Source organism: Physeter macrocephalus, chromosome 2 (genome assembly GCF_002837175.3).
Source record: "Physeter macrocephalus isolate SW-GA chromosome 2, ASM283717v5, whole genome shotgun sequence".
Taxonomy (NCBI): Eukaryota; Metazoa; Chordata; class Mammalia; order Artiodactyla; family Physeteridae; genus Physeter; species Physeter macrocephalus.
This window is the reverse complement of record NC_041215.1, coordinates 24455656-24482345: the sequence shown is the minus strand read 5'-3', so window position 1 is coordinate 24482345 and position 26690 is coordinate 24455656. Positions and strand designations below refer to the sequence as shown.

Sequence of the window (26690 nt, the reverse complement as noted above, 5' to 3'; positions counted from 1 at the left end):
AGTCTGTCATACAGAGAGAAGTAAGTCAGAAAGAGAAAAACAAATACCATATGGAAACTATCACTTCTGATGGAAGCTTCCTCTGTCGTTTGTGGAAACGAGTTGAAATTCTCAATGCGGCTGCTAATTGAGTCAGTGATGCATTTAGACGGAGTGAAGCAACTGTGAAGTGAAGGCTTATAAGGCCACTTGAAACTTGCCCATCCTCTGAACTAGTGGATATCCATATCTTTTGGGGTGTTCTGGTCTTAGTGCTGGGGAAGAAGTAGAAGAACCGTACCTCAGCATCCCCTTAGAGCAGCTCTTTTGAATAGTTCAAACACCAAGGAGAGCTCTTCCCCAGCTTTCATGAGGGGGGTTGACATGCGGGAGCTTTAGGATGCTCTAGAATCCCACCCAGGAGCTGCCTTCCAAGTTAACTTGTGATAAAGACGGTACTTATACTGACATGTCTACACCCTCTTTGGCGGGGTTCAAGGAACACCAGGTAGAATAAAGCCCCAAGGCAAGGTTCTTCAAAAGCTGACCCTTTTCTACATTTCAAACTTTACCTTACACTGTTTCCTGATTTGGAAAAAAAAAAAAAAAAAAAAAAAAAAAGGTTTCTGCTCTTATCATGCTCTTACCCTGTTCTTTAACAAGGGTCTGCCTGTTCTTGAAAGGCACCAGGCATTCTGCCTCCTTCCCCCTCCCCGACCTCCCTTTTGCTTCTCATACACCTCCTCCTTCTGGTCCAAGTTTGGCTCTTCGGCTGACATCCAGTTCAAATTCTGTTTCCTCCCCGACGCCTTTATCTGGCATCCTCCACTTTTATCTGCTTCCTTTTCTGAACTTCAGTAAGCCCTCAATGCCTCTTCTATGACATTTAGCTAATGTGAGATACTGCTTTGTGTTGATTTGCTTTCATGCTCTGGACTAATCCTGTCAATTAGATGACACGTTCCTCAGAAGGCATGAGAAGATACTCGCAGAAACACCAGCACAGACATATTGTTCTGACAGTTTTCCTTCACCACCTAGCACAGCACCCCACAGAGTAGTAGGAGCTTGATAAAACTGTGTGATGATTTTGTTAAAGGCGTTAATGATGATGAGTTCTACTCTCTAGTGATGGTGTGATAAGGAGAGTTTTAAGTTTCTCAACACTGCTAGCGTGTCTACCTATGTATTCTGAGGTGGGGCAGCTACAGGCCTCACTTAGGGCTCTGCAAGCAAGACAGGGTGCCAGTCCACAGCTCTGCTCCCCCAGGACCTAAACGGCAGTCACAGCGGTGAGCGGGCCTGTTCCACACATAACCTTGTGGCAACCTAAGTGTGCAGCTAGAGAGAGATCTAGCTTTCGAGGCTTTACCTGAGATGCATCATCATTTCCAGGCTTATTCATTCTATTTACAGGAGGCAAAGAGACAGGCCAAGCTATAGCTCAGTGCACAGCTTACACTCACCTCACCTTTTTAGCTAAATCAGGAAGCTTATGCATAGGATGTTTTCAACTGATTGCTGCCTACAAATGCAGAGCAGAGCAAAGGAATGCCATGTCCGGATGAGGCACCAGGGTGCAAGCTGTAGGAGGGCAGCAGCTGTAAAAGCAGGGGCGGGGCGGGGGGGTGTGCATGCCTAAGCATGCATGCCATTTAGCAGAGGCTGTTTTGGGGGCCTAGGCACTGCTCAAATTAAAAGGCTCTGCTCCCTAGTATGTCTCAGGCCTCAAGGGGAGGACCCCACTGAAAATATAAGGTTGTGTCTTTTGAAAGAAAAAAGGGGATGTGTTGTATAATGTTATCAGGAAGAAAAAATGCCAAAGAGTTGGCTACATTTCATCTCATGTAAGCAAGTATAGTGGTCTTTGGGTTCAAGGAAATAGCCCAACCTGTTTTCTTTGCAGTCTGCATGCCACTCTCCATTGAAATAAAGTAAGGCATTACAGCTGGATGCCAGGGGCAAATAGACTGAGCAATGTGATGATACTGGTCTAAAAGGGCCCTGTGTATCTTAATGATCCCAAACCATAACTTCCCTGGAGGATCCACACATTGTACTCCTGACAAGTTTCACCTGTGTTTGTGGCTGAAAGAGATTCTGGCTTCACTGCTGTGTAGTAGCTATGGAGTACGGTTACTTTATGCATTTAGAGCAAAACCACTGCCAGCTCCAGGTTAAAGGAAATTTAGGGAAATGCTGGTTGATTAGAAGCTCGACATATACTGATATTACCACTGGAGTCTTGTTGAAAACTATTTAAATCTGATTTTATCGTGTAAAATGATATCACACTGATATTCCTATTTCAGAAGCAGTGTGTTTCATGGGAATACACTGGATTGGCAGTTCAGAGGCCTGGGCTCTGGTCCTCATTACCCACATGACCTTGGGGAAGTAACTTACTCTGGTTACGCCTCAGTTTCCTCACCTGTAAATGTAGCTTCTGCACAAAACCAGGCTTTCGAGACAAGGCATGCCTCAGCTGCTTCATGAGATGGCTTGTCAAGGGCCACCTGAATCCTTCCCTCAAGCTTACTGGACACCACATCCACCAGCCTCTCCCAGTCACAACCCTTCTCAGTGTCTGTCACTGATATATCCCTATCTCTTCTAAGAATGCTAATACTTCTGTAAAAAGAAAAGAATTACTGGAAAAGGCTGGTCACATCTCAGACCAACCAAGGACCTCAACATCCAATACTCAAAAAGGCAAGACAGGTAACATAATTGTATCGCTGAATCAGGCCAGTTCTAATCAACAGGAAGTGGTGAGTCTCGTGGCAAACCGTATACTGCAAGCCTTCATCCAAACGGCATTCAGATGAAAACGTTCTTAACCTGGGTGATGGCTAACAGTTTATGTCATTACAGTGAACTGAGCCTATTACCAAAGCTAGGTGACAAGCTCAGGGTTAAATGTTCACTAAGGTCCCTGGCAGTCGGGAAATTCTGGGGCCCAAAATAAGACTGACGCTGAGAAAGCCTGATTTGGAGAAAGCTCCAAATTTACAGTCACTTTTGACTCCACGCATGTCAGATCCTGGACGTCCTTGCTAGCGAGGACTGGCGATGCTTCCAGAAGTTTTAAGAAATCTACTGGCTTCCTTGCCCTTTTGTTTTATTTCCTGCAATCGTCTGTAACTAATCATTGGGTTTCAACCCATCTGTTGATTTTTATAGCATCTCTTCTGCTTGCTGAACTATAGTGGGGATAAACAATAAGTGATTGAATGGGAGTGCGGAGGCCGAATGGTACAAAGGGTTAGGGCATGGAGTGCAGTGCAATAACCCTAGGCTAACATTCGGGCTTTGGCACTTCTAGCAATTGGAACTCTGGGAAATTTATTTTCGTAGTCCTACCTCACAAGATGGCAGTGAAAACAAAACAATTCAGGGCATTTAAAATGCTGGACATGGGGTCTGACTCCTTGGAAGTGCTAAGTAAATATAAACAGACTCTCTTCAAGGAAACCAGATCCTACCCACACCCTTGCTACACAAGTGGACCCAGATGGCCTGACCACACCTCCTACGAGGGAAATATGTAGGAGTTGGGAGTTCTTTTAGCTTCGAGCTACAAAATTGTGTTCTGCTGCTATCTGGTTGGCTGTATTGCTAGATTCCACCATACAAGGGCCTTAATCCATGTTGGCAAATTTAAAAACACCATGAATATTTGGTGATTCTAAAGAACATGAAGGTAAGGCTGAGGCTGTTGATATGCTGGAAAATAACTCCAGGGAAAAACGCTTTTCTTCCAAGTTTGGTGTTAGTGGCAAAAAAGAAAAAAAAGAAAAAAAAAAAAGAACTTAGGAGAGTAACGTTTTCAGTGAGTGTAATTGTCTTAATGAAGATAAAATATATTTCAGACAAAAATATGAGTTTAGCTCAGGTTACTGATTTCACTTGCACTTATAGACTTGGACCTATGATTTGGAGGCATAAGTGGAAGTGAGCTGGGTTTAATATTGTCATTTTAGCATTATTGAGCTAAAGGAGGGACAGTCAGCTCTCTAAAGAGAACTCGCAGATTTTTGAGATAAATTGAATTACTTGACTAGGACATGATATGTACATTTAACAGAAGCTGCTAAATTTATGGAAATAAGTTTTTTTTCTACCAGTATTTGGAAAGGAAATACACTCTGTGACTTCAAGATGCTTATCGGAGCCAATTCCTGTTATGCCAGAAAAATACGTTTTTGGTTGCCCAGAGGGGAGGATATGAAGTAATGGCAGATTTGCCTTTGTGTCATAACAAATGATACAGTCCAAAACTGTATGGTTATAACTTCACCTCAAGGATTTTATGTGTGTGTGTGACTTGGATAAATCACTCAAGATTTCTGTTTTTTACTCTGTGCCAGCTACATCCCTCTTTAGAATTAGGTTTCTCATCTGCTTTTGGAGTACATTTTAATTCCTATATTGTGCTCTTAATTAAAAAGAAAGTTTTGTCTTTTTGTAGCAATTCTACAGTCTCTAGAAAAACTGGGAAGTGCATGTTTCTGCAGAACATGATTCTTTTGGAATCTCTGAAAGCCCAGGCATCTTTGCCTGCTTCACAGTATCCCTGAGGTATGCTATCTCACAGTACCACATCTTTTTGTGTCTTACTGCTTAACTGTACCAAGGCAGATTTATCTGTTTACGAGTTACTACTTGAATTTGTGTAGCTATTTTTTGTGGCTGACCTGAAAGGTCCCATTTTCCTTTATATTGTACCAGCCAGCTTTCTTGTCTCTTTCCTGAGGCACCATTAAAAAAGACAGGCATGAGAAGTCTTTCAACAGTTACACACAGAGCTGCAACAGTGCCCCTTCATTCCTTAGGTTTGTAATTAAATGAGTGTCAAATTTCCAACAGGAGGAAAGCAGTTGAGAAATTAAAGCCTTTGAAAAAGAAAAGGCATTCAAATACATTGTAACAGAAATCAGGAGTTGCCCTTCAACATCTGTTTCCAACCTTTCTTCTACAATAAGGTGGCAATCAATTTTCAGCTGGGCACATACCCAGAAAAAAGACTCCACTGTCAGCTTCCTTAGGTGTGGATGTGTGATTAAGTTCTGTTCATGGAGATCTAAGTAGGGAGGTGTGAAAACTTTTGGAAGTTTCTCTTAAAAGACAGCTGGTGTGTGTCTTTTAGCCTCTTCATTTTCTTTGGCTTTCATTTCTTCCTGATGGCTGAAATGTGGATGTGATCACTGGAGCTAGAGCAGCCATTTTGGACAATGAGGTAACCCTGGAAATGAAGGCCACATCCTGCAGAATAATAAGATGGAAGCCCAGATGCCAGGAACCCTATCAACTTTATGGAGCAGAGTCATCATACCAGTCATGTACTGCCCACCTGTAGATTTAGATCTGAGAAATAAATAACTGATTTCATTTTATTTTATCTGATTTAAGCCACCATTATTTTGGATCTCTGTTACTCACAATGGAACCTAATTCTAACCTAATAAATGTGCTCAAATCTCTCTATTTATGTAATGTTAATGTAAAATCTGAACCAGTTAAAATCATCTGTAGCAGGAAGCATGATATTTTGACAGAAGTAGTTGGGGGAGAGAATCTAGCAAAAATATTATTCTAATGCCTCTATAGTATACATTTAAAATAATATTTATTTAAGTACCTTTATGAGAAGTAGTCAACCCCTGATAAAATTGTTTTCAATTAAAAAAAATTCAAAATGTCATAAATGATTTTGCTCTCCTTAGCCACATCCTCCTGAACATGCCACATGATCTAAGATTTTCTTTTAAAGAGGAAATCTATCTCACAGAGAGGTAACTCAGAATAAAAAGATTTGAAGGAATCAGAATTTAGCCTCTCAGACACATCATGGAAGGAGATGCAAAAGGTTCAGTAAAATTCACCAAACCTGCCAAATTTGGGTAACTACCTGCATTTACCCATTCTGCCCCAATAACATGATCTGAAGGCAGAATAAGAAGATGACAAAGAAGAAGGTATAGAAATTTCAGGCTGAGAAATCACCATTTGTTGTTTTCCCTAACTTTATGAGGAGTAACTGACAAATATAATTGTATATATTTAAAGTGTAAAACATGATAATGTGATATACATTACATGGTAGAATGATTACCAAGATCAAAATTATTAACACATCCATCACCTCACATAGCTAATTCTCCTTTTTTATTTTGTGATAAGAAGCCTTGAGATCTACTCTCAGCAACTTTCAAGTATATAATACCACCATTTGTTTTATCTTAACCACAAACCTGTTCCTGGGGGAACAACTCTACATGTTCCCTTTTATAGGATGACCACCGCAGTTCTGGGAGGTAGACATTGTTATCCCTATTTTACGAAAGAGGAATTAAGGTCCAGAGAAGTTAAATAAACTCCCTAACCTCAAAGATCTCTTGCTGAATCTTAGGCCTGTGTTAATGCTGCCCATCACAGGCTATTCATTTTATAGGAGTCAGAGGAATCCATCAACTTATTTAATGTTTGCATTTACTAAATAAAAATGATAGGTTTGCTACTCATCTGGGTGGTCCCATGGAAATCTTTCATCTTCAAAAGGCTTTCTATTACTTTCCCGAGAGTTTAAATTTTATGACTCTATCGGTCATTGATGTTACTGCATGTGCCACCTAAAACGCACACAATTTTAACCTAAGTGAATAAATAGAAAAGTATTGCAGCTATCAATCATAGTTTCTGTTAGTTTGACAATGTGAGTTCCAATCTAGTCACATAATTACTTTGAAAATAATAAAGCCAGAAAGTGACCTACCTTTTGAGTGAGCAGAGCTTGCACAACTTGGTTGGCTACCTTTAAAAAATAAAGAAAAGAGTTGCCGTTTATAATAATGAGACTTTATATGCATGGGCTCTAATTTATCAATAAGTTTCCCACAGCTTACTATAGCTAACTAGCTCCTCATTTTCCTCTTTCCTCTAGCTCCAGAGGACCTGATTCTTTTCATAATAAGCCTTTCCTTCTAGGTAATACTTTGCTTTTTCCAAAGGTGACCTTGTTGCTAATTAAGATGGTTAGGCTGGAAAGATCATTCATACCTTGACTCTCACATTTCCATATTTGGAAAAGTAATATCCTTTCATATGTAAAGTACTTTAAGAAGGCTAAAAAATGATACAGTGTAAAACATGATCCTAATTATCTGTATACAGTTTCTACACTGCTGATTTACAATGTCCTTTGCCTCTCCTTCCTATTCTTCTGCTGTGTGACTATTTCACTCCTTAAAATTACTTGCAATAGGGGTAGGTGGAATGGTGGAGAATAGGGGCAACTCATTCTTTCCTATACGCTCTGCTTTCCTACTCCACATCTTCTTTTACGCCATCCTCTTGTCATTGTTACCTGTGATAGAGTCTGATAGTTGTTTACTCTATTCCCCCATTTGTTCCTTCCTCCTAAGTCACAAACCCTGACTTTTTGGCTGGACACATCCAAATACATTTCCCTGCCTCCCCTGTCACTGTGTGACAAACTTCTGGCCAATGAGTTATTAGCAGTCTATTTTCTTGCACTTATAGGCAGTTTCTTATAAAAAGGGGGCTCATCCTTCTTTCTTTTCCTAGCTGGGATATGAAAGTGATGGCTGGAGCTTCAGCAGCCACCTTGGCAATGGAAGTCACATATTAAGTATTTTGGGGCAGAAAAATAGGATGAGCCTGGTCCTGATGATGCATGGAGCTGCACTGTCTATCTCTGAACTGGTATACGAGAGAGAAATAAAATAGGCACTGTTACGTTGAGTTTCTTCTAATATACAACCAAATATAATTGTCACTAATATATTACTAGAACCCTAAGTTTCTTCAGGTATCAGGCAGCTTGTGACAGTAGGAGAAGCTGGGCCCCTCTCAGCCCAAGGAGGTGAATCTTGATTAATCTGAGCCAGTGTTGGTTATTCCAGTCCCTTTCAGCGACTGGCTTAGGAGTGAGCATGTGACACAATTCCAGTTAACGGCCATGTGAAAAACCAATAACACGTCCATGATATTTCAAGAATCTGGCATTTTCTCCAGATAACCATTCATCATTTCTACATGTATTTATACTAAGATTTCTTTTTCACCTGCAGGTTTCAAAAACACTTCACAAAGAGTCACTAAACTTCGCCACAACCTTGAAATTATGTACCCATATGGCTAATATTGATAAAATTACGGTAGATAGGTGAATTATGTGGAATTTTTTAGTCAATACATACATAAACTATAAACATTTAGTGTGATAACTGAAACTGACAGCATTAAAGACCGAGTCAGGATATTTAACTATCTTAAATATAAGGTATTTCTGTTCATTCATTTATTCAATATAAATTTGCAGAGTATCTATGACTGGGATGTGTTCTTTCATTTCAAAGAGAACATAGCTGGTAGGAGGTTGGCAAGAACACAATTATAAGTGTGATAATCGTGTAATCATGTAATCGTATGGGTAATTCTCACATCAACCGAAGGCTGAGGACCACACTTTTATCTTCTCTTTCTCTGGATAACAAATGTATTTTTGATGATGCTAACTTGTTTGTGCTCATTTCTCTGTCTAGTAGAGGGGAACAGATTATGGCAAAAATGTTTTCATGGGGCTTAATTGTTTCTTAACTCAATATTGACAAAATAGCGTATCCTTAATGACAGTGGGCCACCAGTAAGCCTCACTGAAAATTAAAATACAGGCTGCAAATCAACTTGTGGTTAGCAGACATTTACACCACAAGCAGTAAATGACTAGAATCAGATTACCTATAATTGGTTCATTGAACTGTATGCACAAGAAGGACTGTTTTTCCCTATCAGAATCCTTTTCAAATTTATATTGTTGGCGTTAAGTAAAAAAGAAAGGCCTTTCATTAAAACTACAGTTTTGAAGAAAAAGTATTCTTAGGTATTTTGCTTTTCAGTCCAGCCCAAGTTAAAGAAGCATATCTAAGAACTATCATAGTCCAAAATAAATCGTATTTTCCGTAACTGGTGCCATTACTTTTTCCTTTATTACTTTATTTACACATGATCACAATGGTGATAAATGTTATTCGGCCGACACAAATTGACCAATAGCATAATCCTGAAAATCTTTCAGTTTTTAAACGTTCATTTCAATTTGTAACTGCGAATTTAAAGTCAAACTATATACCATCTATTTTATTCTTGCAAATTAAAAAAAACAACAGAAGAATTGAACTATTCATGCTGCTTAAATCAGGAACAATGTACCAAACTTAATTTATACCATAAATAATTTAATTCTTTTGGATAGCAAACTTTGGATTTGATTTACATTCTCATAAAACTGCCTAATATCAATATTTTCTTTTCTTCCTCCAAACTGGTCCCTCACTTAAACCAGTCTGTGGCACAGTGGTCGCATAAAATAGCTCTCTACATGATTTGGCAGGAGTCATAAACGAATACCTTATCTGTAAGAGCCTGCAGGAGTAAATATGTTATATCTTTGCAATCCAATATGTTTGCCCTATAGGCTTATAGACTCTATCTCTGATACAGTTCCTTTTGGCACGTACTTTGGACAATTGTTTGCTCTGCCTGAAAACTGAACAAAGATATACGAACGCATTGTTTCTCTACCTACTGACATGGGGTTCTATTACCCAGAAGGGCTCACAGGTTCCTTGCAGAAAAGCAGGCAGGCGATACACACGCTTTCCTTGGTACTGTCCGTAAAGATAGTGTCCTGGGTTTTGTGACTACTTTTAACATCTCAGGTTCCCCGATGCATCAACAGAACGACTGTTTGTAGCTTGTGCCTGCAACCTCTAACAGGTTCACAAGATGGTCCGTGGAATGGGCCCCTGCCCTCATCATAGCATCCTGTCCTTAGCACTCGGGTTGCAAATAATCACACCCCGGCAGGCCCAGCTAATGAGAACAAATACCTTCTAGTGTCAGCTGACAGCTTTCCTCTCCAAAGAAAGAAAAAAGACCAGCTGGGCTGGGCCGTGGGGACCTGAGACACGCTGAGCAAAGGTGACGGTCGGTCCCTAAGCCCCTGGCTTGTTTGACAACCTCCCTTAGGCTCTCTGTGGAAAACTCCTCCTTTGCATCTAGGAGAGGAGCAGGGGTGTGGGCAGCGGGGGAGCAGGCGGGAGGAACAGGGGTGCCAAGAAGAGCGGCCAGGTACATCTCTCCTTTCCTCTCCGTAAGAATTCTCTCAGACAAGCCAGCTCCTCTGACACTTGGCCCATCTGTGACCCACACACATCTTTGTTCTTCTTCCCTGTCAGACGCAGAGGGATCTGGGGGTGGGGTGGGGGGGCGGGGGGGGAAGGCAAAGAGAGGAGAATCAGGGCTGCAGAGTTGTCTGTTACTTTATTGCCAAACAGTCCCTGAGGCTGAATGAGTTTATTCCAGAAGGAACCAATTCTCACCACATCCTGACGACTGTCCGGGATGGGGTCCAGGGTGGGGCGCGTAAGGTACTCAGCGGACACCATGCTTAACGGTCCTGTCCTCCTGCTTGGTGGTCCGGCTCTCACCCTTTTATGTGCTGCTTTATCATGCCAAGCCACTGTCATGTCAGCAAGGTAATTTAAAAACCTGGTCGCTAAAGCACGCCCCTTGGGAAATGTGCTTTGGAGAAGTTTTCTCTGTTTCTGAGCTTGGTTTATTGTAGGAAGGCAGCTGGGGGCAGGTGGCGGGAGCGCTGGGGCAGAATCACAAAAAAGACCTGGGTTCAAATACTGCCTGTGTTGATCATTCACTGACACGTATGGGGGTGGGGAAGCAACCTGATTTTTCTCATCTGTCAAGCAGGGGAACCGTCTGCCTCTAAAATTGTGAAAAAAAGCATGAGATGATAGACATCATCAGAGAAACCACCTTGGGCAGTACCCGATCAAAAGCAGTCACCCCAAAAATGTTAAATCTGAATCCAATCATTCAAACTTCAGAAACTAAAACACATTTTCAGGTAAGCAGTTAAGGAAGGATGGTTTGAGAAGAAGGGCTTTTATTTGTAAAGGGATGAAGTGTGTGTGTGTGTGTGTGTGTGTGTGTGTGTGTGTGTGTGTAAAATGCATGTATAAATAAAAATCACTAAGCACCTATATTATTTATTTACTCTGTAAAAAAAAAATCCTGTAAGACCCCGGGAGAGGGGGAGATTTATATATGGGATTCCAGTGAAAACTAATTTGGAAATTAATTTGCTGCGGATAATTGCCATTCGTTCATTTAGTTATTCAACAAATATGCATTAAGTGACCTAGTCTGGGCCAAGAATTGTGCTGGATCTTGGAGAGATAATGTTAACGAGAACATAGGTGCTGCCTGTGGTGATTAGAGTCTAGAGCAGGTACAGGAAGTAGATCATCTGTTGATTTTATGATCCACTCGTGAAATGAACATGAAATGGACATCTGAAGCATGTGAGAGCCAAAAGCAGGATCATCTTCCATCCACATTTATCAAGATATTGATTTTAAAGATGACTTAGGTTCCCAGATGTGGCCTATACAATGACAATATCTGATAATGATTCCACAATCCAGTCTTGCCGTATAGCATAGGAACCAGAAAGACAAGAACTGTTTTTAACCTGCTTCTGCCTTTAGTTAGCCTTGGTTTAAAAGAAAGTCTGATGCTTTTTTCTTTTTTTCTGAACTACCCCCAGAGGTCTGCTTTTCCCTGCCCTTGTGCTCTGAAGTGTAGAGCACGGAGAAGTCAGAGAAGAACTCAAATACTACGGCACCCTGGCTGCCTACGAACCCTGGTCCAACTCGGATGGCCTGATGGGGAGGCAGGTCCAACTTCTGTGTGCAAAAGCTTCGCCTGGGAAATTCGTTCAAATTGCCAATTTCCTCACCGTACATTCTGCTTAGGAGTAGCTGAGTGAGGTCAGAGAATCAAATTTTTAGCAATCGAGACACATCTTTCGGATGCAGAAGGGGTTCAGAAACACACTCTGAGAAACACTGGGATAGGGTGTATTTTTTGTTCAGACACTGTTAAGGAATTGGAAATAACTCAATTTCCACAAGGGTCCACATGGCTCTTCTATCATCACAACCAGTTTGGGGGAGCTTTCATCCTCTTATGGATGCTTTCTGAAAATGCCCCCTAAAGCACACATTCAGAGACATAAGGCTAGTGGTTCTTAATGCTGGCTGAATATTATAAGCCCCTGGAGTGCTTTAAAAAATGAGAACACCCAGGCTCCACTCTAGAGCAGAATCAGATCAGATCAGAACCTCCGAGGGGCGGCGGCAGCCAGTGGCTCCTTTAAAGCTCCCCAGGTTAAGGGCCATGTGCCAATAAGAGTGAGAACCACTCACCTTTCTAGATCTCAGACTTCACCTGCTGCAGCTCTTTCTCCTAAAGATGCCCTTTCAGTTCTGCCCCCTTCACCGCCCGCCCGCCCGCCCACTGCTCCGCCTGCCCTTTGGTGACTGTGCTGTATATTCTCCAAGACCCAGCATAGCCTGTTTCCTCTGTGAGTTTCCCTCACCTCCTTCCTCTGGGATTAACCACGCCCCTCACTTCTCCTGCTAGGCTGGGGGTACCTTGAGATCCCAGGGCCTGGGCGAGGTTGATATCCCATAAAGGTTTGGAGGATACAGCTGAATCCATCTAAAAGCAAGGCAGCGGTTTGAGGAGATGGTATGTGTCATTATCTTCTCTACTTGAGAATAAGCTGGTCTTAAAGGAACTGGCCAAAGTGATACTGAGAATAAAGAGCGCTTCACTGCTTGCCAGCAAGCTGCCAAACAGCTGGACAAAGAAGCTAGATACAAACATGAAAACCTCCAATGCCCCCCCACTCCAAAAAACCAAGATTGGTCCTTGGTTCTGCTTTTGTATCGCAAGGCAAGGAGATGAGGGGTTGGGCGGCAGCAGAAGTGGTGGTGAAGTGGCAACGTGCGCGCGTGCATTTGTGTGTGCGCGTCTATGGATGTGTGTCTGTTCCTTCTGAATAAACACACCCTTTTGTGAGAACACACAGAGGGAGTCTCCGACTCCCAAGTGCTTACCCCCAATCCTCAATATGCTCTTCATTTCCCAGAAAATAACAATCAGTACAGAAGGGACTGAAGAACACTTCAAATCTACATTTTATCCACCGGTGTATGGTTTATGAAACCCATTAGCAAGGAAATAACTTACATGAGGCCTTACCTTGTCAGTTTGTCTAATTAGTATAAAAAGCCTTGAAAAGAATTTCCGGTTGGCATTATTACTGCATTCAACTACCCCTTTGAGAGTGTTCTCTTACAATGCATGGAAATGATTGTCTACCCTCATGCAATTAGTTACACAACAACAGGCATGTGTAATCAGGGGCCGGGATTCATGAATACAGAACATGTGTGCTGCTCACAGGTGGTTCTTTATTGCAGATCCCCTCTCTGGCAACAATTAAACTTCTGCACTCAAGGACGGAGGGCCCAGGACCCGCGCGCAGCCCCACCTCGCGTCCCGCCCGCCACCGTCGCTGGCCCACAGCAGCAGCATCCCCTCCAGCTCTCGCCTACGAAGCGGCTCAGCCTGGCGGACGAGGAGGACACTCCCCCGTCCCTCAGCGGGACCCGCGTGCCGGCCAGCAAGACCGCGAGGAGGATCTGCCAGGAGCCCGCCGAGCCGAACCCTAAGCCATCTGCCCCCAGTGTGGAGGATGAACCACTTCTGAAAGAAAACCCCCGCCGCTCTGTCATCTTTCCTATCGAATACCGTGATATTTGGCAGACGTAGAAGAAAGCTGAGGCTTCCTTCTGGACAGCTGAGGAGGTGGACCTTTCCAAGGACATTCAGCACCGGGAAGCCCTGAAGCCTGAGGAGAGATATTTCACTTCGCATGTTCTGGCTTTCTCTGCGGCAAGTGATGGCATAGTAAATGAAAACTTGGTGGAGCGGCTTAGCCAAGAAGTTCAGATTACAGAAGCCCGTTGTTTCTACGGCTTCCAAATTGCCGTGGAAAACACACATTCTGAAATGTAGAGTCTCCTCGTTGACACTCACATTAAAGATTCCAGAGAAAGGGAATTTCTCTTCAATGCCATCGAGACAATGCCTTGTGTAAAGAAGAAGGCAGATTGGGCCGTGCGCCGGATCGGGGACAAAGAGGCTACGTACGGAGAACGTGTCGCAGCCTTTGCCGCAGTGGAAGGAATCTTCTCTTCTGGTTCTTTTGCATCGATGTTCTGGCTCAAGAAACGAGGACCGATGCCAGCCTCACATTTTCCAATGAACTTATTAGCAGAGACGAGGGTTTACACTGTGACTTTGCCTGCCCGATGTTCGAACACCTGCTACACAAACCTTCGGAGCAGAGAGTCAAAGGAATAATCGTCAGTGCGGTTAGGATAGAACAGGAGCTCCTCACGGAGGCCCCGCCAGTGAAGCCCATTGGGATGAACTGCGCTCTGATGAAGCAGTACATCGAATTCGTGGCAGACAGACTTATGCTGGGGCTGGGTGTTGGCAAGGTTTTCAGAGTAGAAAATCCACTTGACTTTATGGAGAATATTTCACTGGAAGGGAAGACTAACTTCTCTGAGAAGAGAGTAGGCGAGTATCAGAGGATGGGCGTGACGTCCAGTCCGACAGAGAATTCCTTTACCTTGGATGCTGACTTCTAAGTGAACTGAAGATGTGCTCTTATTCTGCTGATTTTTCTTTTTTTTCCTTCTCATCAAAAGAGAAAAAAATCAGCTACTTGAACTGTATTAACCGGCTACACCATAAATTGACCATAATGTTCATTAATGGCATCTTTAAAACTATGTAGCTACCTCGAAATCAATCCTGGTAATGCTAGTGGGGTCACCTAGGTTGAAAGCGTTGACAAAAGCTACTCGGATTCTTACGAAAGATCTTGTCCATGTTTGGCTTTTGCAAGCAGGCTGGCTGTACATGACTTCCCCCTGGCTCTTAACAGTACCTTCCTTGGCCTCAAAGTGTGGGGAGTTGAGCGAGTTTGATCCAGCAGGATTAAACAGTTACTGCCACAAGGCAGTAGGAAGCCCTCAGACTCACTGCTTCAGATTTTAAAGTTTACTTATGATTTGTATATAAAACTGGCACTTTACACACAAATAAACATAGTTTGTACTGTCAGAGTGAAGGCTTGATTTAACCTAAATTTGTTGGTTTCTACACCAAATACAAAAGTATTCTATTTACCACCAACAGGAGCCAGTTCAAGATTTACTAGGTGATCAACGTAGGTTAAGCCTGTGTAAACTAAGGCTGTTACTTTTATTCTTTCTTTTCTTTGATGAGTTGAAGAGCTTTTTAACTCAATCCTGTGCACACTTAGGTATCAGTATCCGCCAGGTGGTGCCACATAGAACACAGGTTCGTTTTGTGTTCTGTAGCCCACGTCGAGTATCGCGGGATAAGAGATGTGGAGAAAGGAGACTCTTAACTTAGGTCATTAGGAACTGAAGTGTGATCCGGATTTACTGTGGGTAACCTGGGTGTGCATGAGGGGCGGTATCATTTAATTTCTCAAATTGTATGTCCCCCAACTTCAAGTTAGTATGAAAAATCCTTGAAGAGTCTTCCTAGCCGGGATCCAAGATATTAACTTTGTAAATCGGTTTTCAGATCATCCTTGAATGAAAGGACCCACGTAAGATCTTTCTCCTATTAAGTGGTAAAACCAGGACTGAAACTGCTTCTACTAAAAGTTGAGTGTTTATTCTGATTTTGTTTAATTTGTGCGTAAGTAGGTACCGGTGACTTCACCATTTGTACTTTAAAGTTAGAAAGTTGTTCTACTATATGTTTTTTTATATTATATCTGTAGTTCATACTTTGAAATAATTACCCAGTATTATTTTGCAGTTCATAATTGACTGAGTGGATATTGTTCAGTGCAATGGCTCCTAGGATTTGCCTAAATGTGAGCATCATCTGCTGGATTCTTAAACTTCAGTAGAAAGCTAGTGTTATGTGAATAATTAATACATGTTCCACTCAAATATTAATTTCAGGAGAAAGTATAAACTTAATAGATATATTCAATAGGGCTAGTTTGAATCAATCCGCCTTTATGTTCCCTCCCCCCTCCAAAAAAGATGTTACGTGGAAAGTAATGCGTGACACACACCGACCCTTTGGCCACGTTTGTTAACACATTGTGTTGTGTGTTGGCTGACCGCTGGCCTGTTCTACTGTCAGTTTTCTTCATTTATTGTATTAATATAAATGGTAAAATAGTCAATTTAAAAATGTCTGTAGTATGGGACTCTTTTCTACCTTTTAAATTATTGTTATAAAGTTAATCTAGATTTTACGGTGGTCCTTACACCTGTGCAACACAAAAATAAACACTTTGCCTGGCGTTGTCAGGTACAGGTGGCACTTGGAAGCAGATTTTAGGATTCTACCTCCCATTAGCTGTGTGATGCAAGCATTAGCTTCTGCCAACTAGGATTTGTTTTTTTAATCTGTTAAAGGGAAACAGACTGTCTAAATCATTTCAAAGTCCTAATATTGAGTACTGCACAAGTGATCAATGATTTAAATAAAACCGTTCTCATGTCAAAAAAAAGAACAACAACAAAAAAGTACAGAGGGATTCTCCCTCTGAAAATTCTGTCTTCAGTGGAAACTTTATACTAAATGATTCTGTGGGTGAAAACTTTGGTTTCACCAGACACATGCTAATGAAACCTTCGGAATGCAGACATAGAGAACATACAGAAAGCAGGCTGTGAATTTCCAGAAAGGGATGCTGGGAGCTTTTTGAGTGACGGGGGTGGGGGGAATGACTTGTGGGAAAATTGGTGACAACTAAGAAGTTTCTGTGGTGTGATTCACATAAATATGACTTCTGAATGCAGATTAAGTCTCATCGGAAATTTCTGTGCAGGAGGTTAAAGTGGAACTCTGCTGATCAATACATATGACCCAAGGGCAATATCTGTTCCTTTAAATATCCTTGGATCTATTTGGTCTTTCTTGCCCTAAACGTTGATTGGACCAAGTACCTGGGGAACAGGGGTGAGGGGGCTGAACTGGCCTCACTAGACACTGAGTCGCCAACTCCTCCTTTTATGTCAACTTACTTGAGTGATTCTTTTAACTGTGGACAGTGTAAAGATTACTCAGAGTCCTTTTAAGTCTTGACGGCGCAGAGGAGTGCAAACACCATTTTGCTTGAGTAACTAATATACATGGCTGGAGATATGAAGCAATTAAAATATTAAATAGCTAAACCATTTTCTGGGGACATTTTGAGAGTTCTTCAACAAGTAACTGTGAAGCAAAGTGGTCTGTGTTACGAGGATAATGGCTCTTAGTTTGTAGGGTTCAACAGCTTCACCTGGAGAGCTTGCTGATCTACAGATCGATCATATCCAGGCCCACCTCCACTCCCACAGTCTCTGATTCTCTACAGCTGGGAATGGGGCTTAAGAATCTGCATTTCTAACAAGTTCCCAGATGAGGCTGATGCTGCCAGTCCAGGGATCCCATTTCAAGAACCACTGGTGTAGGAAAATATCCAGCACAGGTGGAACTCTGAAGGAAACACCATTTCTAGTTTCAAGGGAGAAGAGAAGTATATGGTGGAGGTGATGACGCCATAACTGGGATTGGAACCTGTGTTCTTTGTCAGTTAACCCATCACCTTCTGGGACAATCAAGGGGGGGGGGTTGGGGGAGGGAAGGGGTAAGGAAGTTCAAGAGCGTTTGTTGGAAAAGGTTTTCCCAATTGTTAGTGAAGAGGCAAAGACTGAAGATACATTGCTAGTTTCCACTGGTAAGGTAGGAGAACTCAACTGAATGTGATTTTTCTTATTTTCTTAAAATCTCTGTCAGCTATATCACAACAGCTCTTAAACAGAATCTCTTAGAAGAATATGTGCAAGTCTTAGGGTATCGGGCAGATGACTAGAAAAGCCATCCCATCAAGTGAGTAGCTCCAATCACCAGCCAAGCCCCAGATAAGAGCTGGTCAGGGAGGCCAATGGCCAGTCCCGGCTGGATGACATAGGAAAGACGGGTGGTACGTTCCCTGGCGCCGTGTGAGGGGATGGCTGAGAGGAAAACCAGGGCCCTGCATACACTTCAGTCTTCCCTCCCCTCTCAGGAACTCTGAGACACCCACCATCTCTGCCTTCATCTCTTCATCATCGTCCAATCCCATCTCTCCAGTTTACTCAGGCGTGTGGCCCTGTCTCCTTCCATTCTGCTCAAATTTTCCTCCTTACTTCCCTTTCTCTTCTTGGCTTGTCCTCAATCCACTGATTTCTCCCCTCTGGCTGCCAACTCTGAACATCGTCCCCACCCACTCTATCAAGGATTTGCTTTTTCAGAAATGGCATCCAATTGGAGGCGATGCAGCGTGCCCTGAGGTGGCTTTTCTCATTCACAGGCTGGGATCACACTTACTGGACAGGACGAATTTATCATAGAGTGAAGCATCTCCCAACCTATGCCCCAAGCATATTAAACAATAACCAAGAGGAATCTACAGATGCCCGTATAAGGATATAGGGAGGGAGGGGGAGGGGACTGACTGACCTTCCTTCTCCACATTCACATGTTTACAGTCTTTCCTTTGAAGGAGAAAATGCTAATGTTCTCTGGAGACCAGTAATAGACACATATTAAGATCTGACATGGGGAGTCCTAAATAGTCCAGCCTCTTATCCAGAAGCACCCCACTCCCCTTACCTCATCAAGACACCTCTCATACTGTTCCCTTTGATTTTCATTTTCCAAAGCCAACGCTGAATTCTCTGCCTGCAGTAGAGATACAAAAATAATACACATAAGTCAATGAAATGTTGTGTTACTTGACAACTTCTTCAATACAATTACTAAATATATCTCCTCAGGATCCAAAACGCTCTTGTAGAAGAATCTTTGACGAGTTTGCTCTAAGCACTATTATAAATCTCTCAGGGATGACTCCTGTCTTATTGTTCACAAAAAGGCGTTAGGATCTTAAAGAAATGCAAAACTTGATATTTTGAACAGGTAGAAAATCAAATCATGGCCTGATGCCAGAGTGTTCTGTAAAAAAAATTATAATGTTTACTTCATTCTATGAAATGTAAATGGACGAAATGCCTTAATCCACTTCATTAAGACCTGTCACAGTTTCACAACCTGGTATTTGTTTAGGTCATAGAAGAGAACCTCAGGTAAATTCACGAAAGCATAATTCCAAAAGCAAACTAAACATGTTGTGTTCTTGGTTAATTAATGACTTTTGAACATGAGACTACAGTGAGAAATTTAAGAATTGAACATACTTAAGAGTCCCTCGCCCCTCCCCGTGCCTTTTTGAAACTCCTGCTTTCCTACTCCTAAGAGCCTTGTAGGTACCTAAATGTTAAATAAGTTACTGTAGGATCCTAGGTTGAATATGGTTACTAGGTTACCAGAAGAATAATAAGGGAACAAAAGTATACAGTATAAGCACATTAGGTTTTAGAAGAAGCATGGAATGATGGCATGAAAACTGCCCTCTGTGTCTGGTGACCTGGGTTCACTTTGGCCACTGCTGGCCCCAGCCTGCATCCTGAACTGTATAAGTTAACCCATCCCATGGCTGCCATAGTGATCACCATCCCCATCTCCCAAGGAAATCTGGCTCTACCCACCCCTCACGACAGCCCTCCCTGACATTTAGAAGTGGGCGTACAGACCTTTAGATCAGTTTTTTCAAAACTATGGTATGATTTTTAGGAGGTACACAGATTCACATTTTCCCGTTATAGCTTCTTTCAACTTTTTTTTGGAAATAATTTCAAACTTACAGACGATTTGCAAAAATGGTACAATGAGCTGCCGCGTACCCTTTCCTTAGATTCACCAATTGTTAATATTTTGCCACATTTCCTGTATCACTTTCTTTCTCTTTCAATTTTTTTTCTGCAACTTGAGAGTAAGCGCTTTATCCCTAACTACTTCTGTGTGTATTTCCCAATAACGAAGACAACCACAGTATAGTTTTCAAAGTCAGGAAATACAGTGTTTATTAATACAGCACCACAATCCGACCTATAGTCCTTATTCCAAATTCATCCATTGTCCCAATAATGTCGTTATGGCAAAAGTTTTTTCCAACCTAGAATGCTACCCACGATCAGGATCCTATCTTGGATGAATGACAAATCATCTATTTTTTTTTTTTTTTGGAAGAGTAGAGGGCAATTATTTTGTGGAATGTCCCTTAATTTCGGTTTCTTTCAAGTTTCCTCCTGCACACCTGGCAGTAATGGCACAGAAATGATACTGGGTCCTTCTCAGTGCATCATATCAGAATCGGGTCATGTCCATTTGTCCCATAATTGGACATGTTAACTTTGATCACTTCGTTAAGGTGGAGTCTTCCAAATCTCTCCACTATAAATTTACTATCTTTCCTTTTAGAATTAATAAGTAAAGTGGGGGTAGGTACTTTGAGACTATGAAAATCTCCTATTCCGCATCAAACTTTTATCTACTTATTTGAGCAACCATCAATGAATCTTGCCTGGATCAACAATTACTTCGGTTGAAAATGATGATTTCTACCATTTTTCTACCTACATTTACGAGTTTGCATGATGTCATAAGGAAGTGTTTTTCCTATTTATTTATCAGTATGAATACACGGATTCTTTTATTATTCATAGGGCTATGTCTGTACTCTCAGTATTTATTCTGATGCTCAATTTTCTCAGCTTTGGGAAGGTGAATCTCTTTAAGCTGTGCCCTTTGACATATTTCCTTCATTTTTAAAACATGTTCTTTCTTTTTTGGCCCAGGGAAATGTTCCATGCCCATTTTGCTTGTCTGTTGCCCCATCCCTGAAATCAGCCATTTTTCCAAGGAATCCTGCTTCTTTTTAGTTGGGCAATGATATTTGGAAACTAAGATCTGTATATTAATGTGTGCAAATTACTACTGAGGGATCACTGCTCCTAGAATGGAAGGAAGGATTTCTCCCTTCTCTTCCTCTCTTCCCCTCCCTCTCTCCTTGCACATGCGCGCACACACGCGCACACACACACAACCCCCCCACAGGCTTCCTCCTTATCCTCCCTTTTCATATTTGTATCTTCCTTTTTCTAGAGTGAAAGCATGGGCTGCTGACATCATTATATTGTCTCATTTCTTCAATCCTAAAGTGCGTACGAAATGGTCACACTACAAAAAAATAGTACTAAGAAGAATTCACATTTGCTTTTTCTTTAGAATGCAGGTATATAGTAAAAATACTGTGTTCAAAAGATACCAGACTGGCTCTTCCTCACCCCTCAAACCTTAGTGTGGCTACACTATTTATTCGAAACTGAAGCTGGAAGGGTTGCATTTATGAATATTCTTTATGAGACTCAGAGAAATTTTGAGGAAGTTAACATCTGCTTCTTTCTCAATTTAATTTTATTTAGACTTAAATATGTTTTAAGAAGCAGATTCACAGATACAGAGAACTCTAGTGGTTACCAGTGGAGAGAGGGAAGGGGGAGGGACCATATAGGGGAAGGGGAGTAACAGGTACAAATTACTATGTATAAAATAAGCTACAAGGACACATTGTACCACACAGGGAATATAGCCAACATTTTATAGTAACTATACATGGAGTATAACCTTTAAAAACGATGAATCACTATATTGTACACCTGTAACATATAATGCTGTACATCGACTATACTTCAATTAAAAATGTTTAAATTGTTTCAAAAAAAGAAAATTTATTTTGAAATTCAGTTCAGGTCATTTGTTTCTGATAGTATTCAAATTTAATTTCTCCTCTTCTCATTGGTTTCATTTTATATTTTGAATATGGAAAACATGAACACGATTCCAAAAGTCAAAACGATACTAAAAGGAGCGAGGTGTCACTTCCTCTCCTAACCCTTCGACATCACCCCTTCCACCTCTCACAGATTCTCTCCCTAGTACCCATCACTCCCTTTGCTGTTACCATCTAGTTACAATCCTGTACCCTGCCCCCTCCTGTTATATATGCAACAATCAACTGTTCCCCCGCCTTTTTTCCTACCGGTTCTCTACTTGCCTTCTTTCTGTTTTATCAGTTTATCACTTTCACGTACTATTCTTCCACCCTTGCCCCATACACCCCTGTTTTAGCCTCTTTGCTGGATGATGACTGGGGAGGCTGGTCTTATACTTCTCTTTTATTTCCACAGCATCTTGAAATTTTCCCTCTTCTTTTTCCCTTCACAGTCACATCTTCAGATGGTACCTTTTCTCTCAGCCTCATTTTCCCCAGAATCATGGCCTCGCTGAGATGGTCACCTTAGGTCCTGTACACTTTCAAGCCCTGCCCTACAGCCAGTACTGAGATTTGAGCTCGTGGCGTCAGACCTTCTCATTCTGGGAGTGCTTTCCCTGTACCCTCTGCTACCACCCTGTCCTGGCACACACAGCCTCGCTGTGGATAGTGCTGTGGGTACAGTATTTGGTGTTTCTTTTTCTGCGGACAGCAATTGAAGTTCTAGTGTTCTGTTTTCTGGTAACACAGAAGGTGTGGGTTCCGTGTGGTTTTATTTGTGCTTTGATGATTTGAATTTTTTGTTTTTTGTTTTTTTTGGCAGATGTATGAAAAGTTTCAGATTTAGGCCCGCTTGTTACCAATGAAACTGACGTGGTACCACTGAACTAGGATGGGCCACAAAGGCTGAAGTAAACAGTCTGTTTGGATGCCACTGTCAGATCATCGCGACCTAGTCATCTTTCAAATCCAAGGATTTAAACCCCTGTTTCTTCTTCAACTTTCCATTCTAATACTTGGCTTCGACATTTTTCCTCTGGGCTCGAATCCCTGTTTTAGCAACCCTCTCCCAACACTCCTGTCCCTCAGGTGGGATCCTACACTGTGCTTTCCATTTTCATCATGGACAGATATCTGCCACATAGCCCAGTTCTTCTACCCTCATGCTGATCATCTGTTCAGATATATATATATATATATTTTTTTTTGCGTTACGCGGGCCTCTCACTGCTGTGGCCTCTCCCGTTGCGGAGCACAGGCTCCGGACGCGCAGGCTCAGCGGCCATGGCTCACGGGCCCAGCCGCTCCGCGGCACGTGGGATCTTCCCGGACCGGGGCACGAACCCGCGTCCCCTGCATCGGCAGGCGGACTCTCAACCACTGCGCCACCGGGGAAGCCCTGTTCAGATTTTTAAGTATTGGTTATCCTCAGCCAGTTCCATCATTTCATTCCCCACCCAAACTAAACGGAAAGCTTTTCCTGACTTGCTGTTGGCTCCTCCAGGGCTTGCTCTGGCCTGTCACACTGAACCCCCTTCAGACCTGCAGCTCGTGTAACCCCTCAGCTCCCCGCCCAGCCCAGGTGGGAGGGCCGGTTCTACCCCCCGCAGTTTACCTGGCAACAGCAGGCTGTGTAACCTTCAACAAGTCATGGAAGCTTTCTGGGATTACAGTTCTTCAGTAGTTAATAAGTGAAGGGAACATACTAGCCAATCTACAAAGCGACTTCCGGTTCAAATATCTGGATACCATGAATAATGGAGAAACTGCGAGAATTTCAGTTTTATAAAGTCACTGCTTTCTTTGGAGAAACTTAGCATCCCTGGGGTCTGCTGGTTTTAGTAAGGCAACAGCACAGAGGATGATGGGGAGAGAGATAAGGGAGAGAACAGCAATGCCAGCTTACATTGCTTTCACTTGAAAAATCTTGGGAAATAATACATAAGGAAATAAAAGTTGAAAATGGGAATGTATATGGGATGTCTGTATCTCGCTTCTACCCACCATATCACGTTGCAATAACACTCCGATCGATCCATTCAGATAATTATCATCATTACACCATTTACATTACTTGCCTTACGTTTACTGCTCTGACGATCTATTACAGGCAAGCAAATTAAATACCTTAAGGGCACTGGGAAAGACATGGCAGTCACATTTATGGTTAATGCGTTCAGTTACAGAGACCGATTTAATTGATGTAATCCTACATATCCCAGGGGACGACGGAGATATTAACAATTATGCTGCTGAAGTTAAAATAATCTTGAACTTATGATTTTCTTTAATCCATTTGCATTTATTAGAAATTCAGGATTAACCTGCTACCAACATGAGACAACAGGGGAAGAAAACAGAAACAGAAAAAAGGAAACTTAATTAAATGGGATTTAAAGAGACACTGACTATTTGTATGGCAGGGATGGGAGAGGATGAGGCAGAGAGGGAAAGAGAAAATGTCAGTGTCACTACTGAGACTTACAGAATGATAACATGGGTTTTGTCACTTTAAATAAGTGTGTTATTAAAGCAGTGTACTCAGAGGATGTCACTAGAGTGTTCAATTAAATATAACAGCGGGTCTTAGGGCTCAGCTTTGTCTTGCACAACAATCAAAAGCTTGTGTCAGACTCAGTCTCTGATTTAGAGGATTTCCTGCTCTGTGTGGTTTCCTCAGGTCTCCAAATTGCAGGGATCTAAATACGTTTCTGATTTCATCCCTAAAGTCCTTAAATACCTTTATAAAATTGAAGAGCTTCACAGAGTACATCTGTATTGTTTTGGTTTACTGTGGAAAATGGGTCTGAATTAATATACGTAAAATTTTTTTAAATTGAAGTATAGTTGATTTACAGTGTTGTTGAATTAATGTATGTTTAATATTAATATATGTTTTAAAGAAACTATGTTCCTTAGGGGGTCTGCTTTGTGAATAGACATGCTGGCCGGAGCTTACAAATGATTAAATGGACCAATGCTTCTAAAGCGCTGCTCTACATTAATCCTCTAAGTGCTCATTATGTATAAATCTTTCTATACTATAAACGTGTTTAATACATCTGCTACAGTTGAATGTTTGTGTCCTCCCCAAATTCATAGGTTGAAATCCTAACCCCCAATGTGATGGTATTAAAGGGTGGGGCCTTTTGAAGGTGAGCAGGACATGAGGGTGGAGCCCGCGTGAAGGGGATTGGAGTCCTCCTAAAGGAGGCTCTGAAGGTTGCCAGCCCCCCTTCCTTCAGGGAGGACACGGCAAGAAGCCACCGGCTATGGCTATGAACCAAGAGGAGGACCCTGACCAGAACTTGACCATGCTGGGCCCTTGATCTTGGACTTCCCAGCTTCCAGAACTGACAGAAATAAATTTCTGATATTTATCAACTCCTCGGTCTTTGGTATTTCGTTATAGCAGCCTGAACAGACTAAGACAGTATCCTTTTCCACAGACCAAAGGTAGAAGAGTTCTACACAAAAAAACTTTCCTTTACATAAAATCACAGCTCCACTGTAGGATTCTCACCTGTTATATTCTGTCGCCACTCATCTATGCAAACATATATTTGCTGCGACATAGCATATGCCATCTCTCAGGTCAGGTCTAGCCCCTGTTCACCTCAAGAAGTTCAAGGTCTCATTCCCCAGGCTACGCCTTTGTTTCCGCTGTTTCAGACGGAATATGCTTCACTTTCCCATTGGCTTTTCTAAATTCTACTTATTTTTTGTGGTCTGGTGAAGATGTGAACCTAAAAACTTATACGGGAGCATATATTTAAATTAAAAAAGTAATTTCAGATGGACAAAAAAGTTTCAAAAACATTACAAAGAGTTCTTATGTAACTTCCACTCAGATGCCCCAAAGGTTAGCTTTTACCACGCTTGCTTTATCATTTGTTTTATGGAAGAAAGAAGAAGGTGGAAAGAGAAGGATGTCTTCTGAAGGGAAAAAAGAGAGAAAGAGAAGAAAAACTCCAATTCACGATAGTTAGAAGGGCTGCATCCCTGTGGTTTCCCTTCTGTAACAGCTGGTCTTTTTCGGAATGACATCTTCAAGCTTGCTGAAAACCCTCAACTCAGCAAAGGCAAACAGGTCAGAATAAAGTCAGGAAAAAGGTATTTCTCAGAAATCATGGTTGGGCTGCAAAGGCAGGAAAGCACACCTTCTTATGATTGCCCCTCTGAATCAGAGTCCTGTGACACGCCGGTTAAATAGCTGAGTATTTATACCTGAGTTGCCCATTATAGTACCATCCTAAGAACTTCACTCTGTGCACCAGGAATCTTCAGATTCGGCCTTCCAAGCAAAACAGAGATGCCCCAAATAGCCTTAATTACACAGTAGTCTGTTCTATCTTGAAAGCCATCTAAGGAGAAAGCATCATGGGAGTGGCTGGGCATGCCATCCAAGTGTGCACATTTTCATCTCATGAAGTGATACAAGGCCTGAATTCACCAAGAACTGGACCTGGATATTGAATCTCCTTCCCTGTATCTTCATCCATTAAAACTTGTGGCGTTTCTGGATCATTCATCTTATCATGTCTGGTCACTGTGGTGGCCAGGTTGGAGCCATAGCTGGCAAAAGGGTGTTTTCCACTGACTGTATTTAAGAGCTACATCTCCAAACCTGGGCAACATGTAGGGCTGCGGTGCACTTGGAGACAAATTCTGTCATTCTAGAAAATTTCCGGAAATAGTTATAAGCTCTGCCCTTCCACCACAGGAATAGGAAATGCATTCTGGAATGCATTCATGGAAGGCGTAGAAGGAAGCTCTGTGCCCATACATGCACAGGCACACGGCCAAAATGTCATTACTCTTGCACTAAAGTAACCTGCGGATGCCCAGTAAGTCTGGACCCAGCACAAGGCACTGGGGAGCTACATTCAAATAAAATAGCATTCATGTCTCAAGGAGTTCAGGATCCCAAGCAGTGAGAACATGTTATGCAGGACCTGTCTGTAGGTTCTTTTTTTTTTTTTTTTTTTTT

At 42.0% G+C, this 26690-nt stretch overlaps 1 protein-coding gene and 1 pseudogene across 9 annotated transcripts in view; one reads left to right on the top strand and one right to left on the bottom strand.

Moving 5' to 3' along the window:
- Positions 1-26690, bottom strand: part of NCKAP5 (NCK associated protein 5) — a 1103171-nt gene that overhangs the window by 188318 nt on the left and 888163 nt on the right. For 8 of the 9 annotated variants that reach the window (XM_055087128.1, XM_024114998.3, XM_055087144.1 and 5 more), the window contains 2 exons: positions 18640-18708; positions 6755-6793 (listed from right to left, as the gene is read on the bottom strand). In XM_055087128.1, coding sequence (XP_054943103.1) covers positions 6755-6793; positions 18640-18708 — 108 coding nt within the window. Of the gene's footprint in view, positions 1-47; positions 247-6754; positions 6794-18639; positions 18709-26690 lie in introns of those variants that run through there. The other variant, XM_055087134.1, reaches the window with a different exon arrangement.
- Positions 13282-14603, top strand: LOC102986865 (ribonucleoside-diphosphate reductase subunit M2-like; annotated as a pseudogene).